This window comes from Ichthyophthirius multifiliis (assembly GCF_000220395.1).
Source record: "Ichthyophthirius multifiliis unplaced genomic scaffold scaff_1120509249502, whole genome shotgun sequence".
Classification (NCBI taxonomy): domain Eukaryota; phylum Ciliophora; class Oligohymenophorea; order Hymenostomatida; genus Ichthyophthirius; species Ichthyophthirius multifiliis.
This window is the reverse complement of record NW_004087659.1, coordinates 12,944-20,351: the sequence shown is the minus strand read 5'-3', so window position 1 is coordinate 20,351 and position 7,408 is coordinate 12,944. Positions and strand designations below refer to the sequence as shown.

The 7,408-nt window shown below is 20.3% G+C and overlaps 1 protein-coding gene across 1 annotated transcript, besides 10 other annotated features; it reads right to left on the bottom strand. All coding sequences in view use genetic code 6, as the record gives it.

Annotated features, from left to right (window-relative positions):
• Nucleotides 1-1,189: 1,189 nt before the first annotated feature.
• Nucleotides 1,190-1,979, bottom strand: IMG5_008400 (hypothetical protein; the record flags this gene model as incomplete). The annotated part of the gene is made up of 1 exon (XM_004039787.1): nucleotides 1,190-1,979. A coding segment is annotated over one exon (790 nt), but the record flags the coding sequence as incomplete, so codon positions are not given.
• A 134-nt stretch (nucleotides 1,980-2,113) lies between these two features.
• Nucleotides 2,114-2,152: a microsatellite.
• Nucleotides 2,153-2,333: 181 nt separating this feature from the next.
• Nucleotides 2,334-2,404: a microsatellite.
• Nucleotides 2,336-2,405: a microsatellite.
• Nucleotides 2,337-2,405: a microsatellite.
• Nucleotides 2,406-4,494: 2,089 nt separating this feature from the next.
• Nucleotides 4,495-4,547: a microsatellite.
• Nucleotides 4,506-4,541: a microsatellite.
• Nucleotides 4,548-4,552: 5 nt separating the features above from the next.
• Nucleotides 4,553-4,611: a microsatellite.
• Nucleotides 4,612-4,651: 40 nt separating this feature from the next.
• Nucleotides 4,652-4,720: a microsatellite.
• Nucleotides 4,659-4,689: a microsatellite.
• Nucleotides 4,687-4,744: a microsatellite.
• Nucleotides 4,745-7,408: the final 2,664 nt, after the last annotated feature.

Below are 7,408 nucleotides of genomic sequence, written 5' to 3'. Positions count from 1 at the left end.
TTTCTATTTTTTTCCTCATCACTCAAATACTACTCCCTTTCTTTAGCAGCTTTTAAAAGTCTTTCCTCATCAATAAACGGTAAAATAACCTCTCCCAGCCACTCATACTTCTTTCCTATTAAATCTACATAGAAATCACTCGGATAGAAGTCTGCAATCTCACTATCTTCATTTAACATAAGTTCTCTAAAGCACTCAGGTACGCTTAAAGCCGATTATGGTGGAAAAACCGATAAAAGTTAATAAAAAGGTCGAAAAGGTTCACTTTTTTCGAACTAAATGACATATTAATCAACATTAAGTAAATCACTAGCAAACGGCGAATAATGAAAAGGATAATACCAATTCCAAGAAATACAGCCTTTATAATAATACGCGAAATTCCAGCATAAAGCTTCTATAAAAGCCTTCTTTATTTATTATTAAAGCTATATAAAATCCTTCGGTTTAATATGCAATTTATCATTATAATAGCTTTATTTATAATTATAATTGAGAGTTTTTTATGTACTTTCTTAAATATTTTCAATTGGATTATTTTTCTGACTAGATTTTTCTTCTAAAAGCCTCTTGAATTTTTCCAATGGACTCTCCTTTTAATTAATTATGATTTCAGTCTTTTTCTTCTCGTCTCTCATTCTCCAATCTTTCCTCAAATTCACATATTCTTCTTCGCTTAGTTAATTTCTCAGTTTCTATATCTTCTCTTCCTTTATTTTATCGTTCATTTGGTTCCTTCTGTCCCTTTCTTCCTTTTCGTTTCTAAATTTCATCAAATCCTCTTCTACTATAGCCATTTTTTCTAGAAACTTCCCCAATTACACAATATTAAGTTCCCCATTATTGCTTATATACTCCGCTTTTTCCTCTAAAAGCATAAATTCATACAGACACAGCAACGCGTCGATACCTCCATCTCTTATATTCAGATTTGGTATATGGGGCAAGAAGTCATTTCCTACAAAAAAGCACATAAACACGAAATCATCGATAATTTTTTCTAAATCAAATTCCAATTAAACTGAATTCTCTTAAAAAAAATTCCTAAACCTCATTTCTAAAAACTACCTCATGACATATAATTTTGCAAACTAAAAGCTCTACAAAAGCCCTTTCCTACTCTATTACTATTCTATATATTTCCTCTAATTTTCCCCTTCTTCAACCCCACATTCTGTTTAAAAATGACCTTATTAACCACAAACAGAGCATCTTTTTTCATCATTACTAATAATCTACTCCCTAATAATATAAAAATACGGTTCATGAGTACTTAATCCTAACATAAGTAAATCCGCATCAGCCCCATATAGGCAATGTTTACTATTCGGATCATATTAATCCTGACTTCTTTGAATTCTAATAAAATTCAGTATTTTATGTTCTCCTTCTCCCGGTATTGACGCATCCGAGAACACTACTTTCAAATTTTTCCATAAAGGGTGATTATTAACTCTATCTAAGACATAATGCTATAGTGCTATAGATAGATCTCTCATAAATTATGTCCCCGGAGTTATTACATTAGTATCGAATTTACTCTCTACGAATCTCATTACTTCTTCTGGAATATCCTCTCCTTATTATCTTTGTTCATTAATTATTTCCAATTTCTTCTTTTGGAGCTCAACGGCTTCTTTTGCTCCTTTGAATCTTCTTGCTCGTTGTTAATTCATTTTTGCTCGAGGAGCTACTCCATCAATTGCCATATATAAAATCCTTTAAGGTCTGCATATGTCCATTAATTTATCTATATACATAAATATATTATTAAACATATCTTATATAGTATTTGGAATTGGCATCGCAGATCCATCAGATCGGCAACAAGGGTGGATTATACCGTTCATGTCTAAATATAAATTATGAATTTCAGGATTGTTTGATGGCTCCGAGAAGTTCTCGTAGTTTTCGAAGGCGTCCAATATAAATTGGGGATTTCGGGAACATAACCATCTAAAAAATGCGGGGACTCCCATATTTTTATTGTCTCTCTTTTTTTTTTTTTTTTGTAAAATTAATTATTTTCTTCTTAATTATTTACTTTTTTATTTTTCTCTTTGTTTTGTTTCTTTTTTTGCAATTTTAGTTTAAGATAAGATATAAAATGCTTATATATATAATATTTACTATATATATTAATTAATATATAGTATAATATAAATTATTTATTTTATAAAAATTAATTTGCTATAGGTTTTAATTAATTAAAACATTATTCTTTTAAATATAAAATTTGGAATTATAAATAAACTAATAACTAAATTACATAAATTATACTTAAATATATCAATATATAGTAATAAAGTTATTAAATTTAGATTAAAAAAAGAATAATATATATAAATATATAATAATAATATAAATATATATAAATATATATAAATATATATATAAATATATATTTTTTTATATAATAGTTACTATTATTTAAATTTAATCTATAAAAACTCATATTCAATTTTTACTTATAAATAATATATACACATTATTACTAATATTATTTTAAGATAACATAAAAAATATAATATTTTATATTCTTTTCTTTATTTTTATTTTTCGTTTTAACTTTTAAAAAAATATATAAATTAGCAATTTTTAAAATTTTATTTAAAAGGAATTTATATAAAATATACTAAAAATATATATATAATTTTAAATTTTACATAAAAAATTGCATTTGTACCTATAATATTAAAATTAATAAACTCAATTTATATTTAAATTAAATTTTCTTTATTGTTAGAACATAATAAATATATTTAGATTTTCATATTTAATTTATTAATAATAATTTTAGTATAAACTTTGTTAATTTTAATTTTAATATTTAATATTTTCTCATTAATTTTTAAATAATGTATTATTTTATCAATTTATAAGTAATTTTCATTAATAATTTATTTTATATTAATCTTAATTTCATTTAAACAAGTTTAAAATAAAATAATTAATCAATAAACTAACATTAAATAATTTATATAAATTAAGATTTAGAAAATATTAATATATAACTATATATACAAAATAATTTAAATCTTTATTATATATCTATTAAAAAAAAATACATATTAAATTAAATATATATTCTCATTTGAAAATAATTACTGTATTCTTGAATTTCATTTTAATAATTAATTAAAAAAATATAAAATACTAAACGAATGAATATTATAACAAATTATGCGATAAATATTATATTTTAAAAAAATAATTATCTATTATTTATTTATATTATAATCTTATTATTATTTTATGATTATATGAATATTTAATATATATATATATTGATTTCAATCAAATATTTATTCATTTATTTTATTATTTTAGTTTTTTTTTTCATATTTAGATTGATTACTTTTTTAATAATTTCCATTTAATTTCTGAAATATTTAAAATGGAATTAAAATACTTTTATTTCATTTATTATTATAAAAATATATATCAAATAAATTTATTTACTTTTATAATAGAATAAAAATAAAATTTTTAATAAAATTTTTTTATTAAAAAAAAAAAAATATATATATCTTAAAAAAAATATATTTTAATTAAAAACTTAATTAAATAAAAATGAAATATCTATAAAACCCTCAAATAAATTTAATCTAGTATCCTATATTTCTACATAAATATCCAGATAACTAATTATATTTAAGCTATCATATCCGAATACCAAATACATTATCAATCATAAGCTTTATAATTAATAATTTCCATATATTTTCTTATAAATAATATCATATAAAATATCGATCTTAATTTTTTAGGCAATTATTATGAAATTTTATACTTAATATTATAGTAAACTTAACCCTATTATTTGTATTTATTATTCCCAAAATTATATCTTACACATCCTTCCTAATATAAAAAACAATATTCATATAATTTTAGTTCCAAATAAATAAATTTTATTTCATAATATGATTGATAAATTTTAATATTTTTAATATAAAATTATTTAGCGCAATATTTTTTTGCAATTTAGTTTTTTTATGTGTTTATTTTCAATAATTCTATTAATTATCACATAATGTATATAAATAAAGGCAATTAAGGAATTAATTTATATTCATCAAAAGTATAATAATTAAAAATGTATTAACAAAATTAAGAATAGAAATCTATTATTTAAAGTAGTGTAGAAAATTTGAGATTTCTTTTTTAAAAAAGGCATTGAATTTAAATTATTAAAATTTACAGTGTTTTTTTAATAATTATATTCGAGTAGGTTTAGGTACAAAAAGAAAGATATTAATTTCTTATGAAAGTAAAAATTAATTAATAAAGCTTCAAATTTAAAAAAATTATATATATACGCATTTTAGCAAATACAATAACAATAATATATATAATTATAAGAAAAAAGGCAAATAATATCTAATTTTTTGTATATATTGAATATTTTATATTAAAAATAGTTTCCGATATATAAACAAAAGATATTTTAAATACATTTATTAAATAATTGTATATTATATTATAATTTTGTTTTATACAAAATAATATAAATTATAATATAAATATAAATAAATTATTTTATATGAAAAAATAATATTTAATTACTAATATCTAAAAATATATAATATATATGTAAATAATATTAATTAAATATAATTTTTTATATATAATAATTATATTTGAAATTTATTTTTTATATATATATATATATATATATATATATATTATTAATATTATAATTTTTAATTTTATTATTAATATATTATTCTTATTTTTATTAAAAAAATAATTAATTATAAAATAAATATTTATTTAATCAACTAAAAATAATTAAAAAAATAAAAACTTACTAAATAAACATCAAACTACTCTTAAACAAAAATACATTAGTATCATATTCTTCTGTACATATATCTGGACAACTAATAAAATTAAAATTATCATCTGAACACTAAATACACTATCCATCCTAAGCTTTATAATAAGTACTTCCCACTAACTACCCGTTTTCTATATTTTAAATAACATCACATAAAATGCAATACCCATCTTAATGTATAAGACAATTATCTGGTACTTTTTTACATACTAAATCAATATTATAGTATCCTTAATCACATTCTTAACATTTATTATGTGCATAATCACATCTTATACATCCTTTTTAACATAAAACACATGCATATGATGATCCTTCTGAAGAATCTAATTCTAATTACATAGTTCCATATCTTCGCTGACATCTTTCACAAATCTTAATATCTTTACATACTTCGCAATTATTAGTACCACATTTTATACATTAATTTGTTAAAGCATCTAAGAAAAAGCCTACATTACAATAATGACAATATAACTCTTCATCTTTCAACAAAGTACAATATTTAGAACAAGCGTCTGCTTTATCTTTGACATCTCTGCAATTTTCACATGGGCTACAAAATGCACATGCAAAAGGACATTTTAGACACATAATTTTATCTTTAGAAGTGTAAAAATTTTAATATTATTCACAATATTTAGTAATGGGAATAATAAATTGGGTCCTACCATCTAGTTCTTAAATTTTCTTTTTGATAAAATTGCATTCAAATATAAAAAAATAACAGTTTTTTAAACAAATTTCATTCTATGCAGGATTATCATTATATTTATATTTACAAAAAGAAAGGTAACTCTTTTATATAGAAGGGTAACCTAAATAATAATGCTTTAAGTTAGTAAATATACTGCATTATTTTGATTGTTCATTAATACAGTCGCAATCTTATTCATATTTTTCAAAAGTTGTGCAAATAATATCGATTTCTTGACAGTATTTACATATTTCATATTTATTTAATTGTACATTATCAGAACAAATTTTATTTTCATTACATTTATTACATTTATACTAATTATTTTCTATTTAGCAATCAAAACAATTTGCTATATCACATCTAACACAAGAATATTAATTACAAGGATTATTTTCTGTAATTTTTATTAAAGTATAGTTATCATAACACTGGTAACATTCAGCTACTCTTTAATTACATTCTTCCTTAAAAACAATTTAATGATGTAAACAATTGAAGGTTTATTTATAACATTTTCTTAATTAATCGCCTAATATATAACCATCTTCGCATTCATATATAATATCCTTTTTGAAAACTATTTATTTATTTATATATGAAAAGTTACTTTTGATTAACATCTTTTTCTATTTAGACATTCATCATAATTTGATAAATTAGCTAATAAATGTAAAAAACATTCTTAACTTTCTCTATTACAACTATAGCATTTATTTTCTTTCTTATCAATATAATAATGTTCTTTACAATATTAACATTTATTTACACCAATACCTTCTATTCCTTCTTCTTTTACATGAATAAATTTAGCACAATTAGGCACTATTTCTTCACATAAGGTTCCTTGATTTTTTAATTCATAATTTTCTAAACATTATATACATTTTTCCCGAACTTTACAAATTTAACAATTTTAAATGACATTACATTATCCACATTATCTGCTATAAGAAATATTATTTAAAGTAAAAGGCATTTCTTAATAAAATCCTTCTTTGCATTTGATACATCCATTTTAATCGCATTCTTGACAATTTAGAACTTCACAAGCTTAGCAAAGAAAATTATCTTTCATATAATAATATCCATGTGCACATTCTTTATATAAACACGATTCTCTGTTTGTGCACTATTTGCAACTTTAATGACATAATTGACATTAATAATTTTTATCTAAAAACGCACCTTATTTACATTTTTAACATTTTTCAGTTTTTTTATTAATTACTTCACAATATTTTTAGTATAAACATACCCCTTTTATTAATTTGAACTCATTTTCACATTTTAAACATACTAATTTTGTTACTGAACGTTTTTCACAGCATTCCTCACAACCATAAGGACATTTTAAACATTATTTGGTTGCGCTATCTAAATAATAATATTTTACGCATTTGTCACATCCATTGTGTTTTTGGCAATAGCATAAATTATAAAATGGATTTTAAATGTCTTAAGAATAATCACTACATACGTCACATCGGTTTAAATTCCAGAATCGACCAGGAACGTTTAAACAAGATTATTTTAATTCAGGTATCTATACATTGCTTTGTTCAAATGTTTATATTTAAATTAATATATTGTATATTAATATAATTAATAAAATTTTCATGTTTTATATTTGGTATTGATTTATTTTTTTAATTTAATGAAAGATGTTTTGGTTTTTTAAATTTTTAAAAATAAACAAAATGATAGAGAATATATTATTAATGATATATAGAAAAATTATACAGATATCAAATATAAATTAAATATAATTTAATTGATTTTTTTTTAAAAAAAACTATTGTATAATATGTATTTAAGTTATTAAAATAATTGAAATATAATATATATGTTTTTAAAATATTATTTTA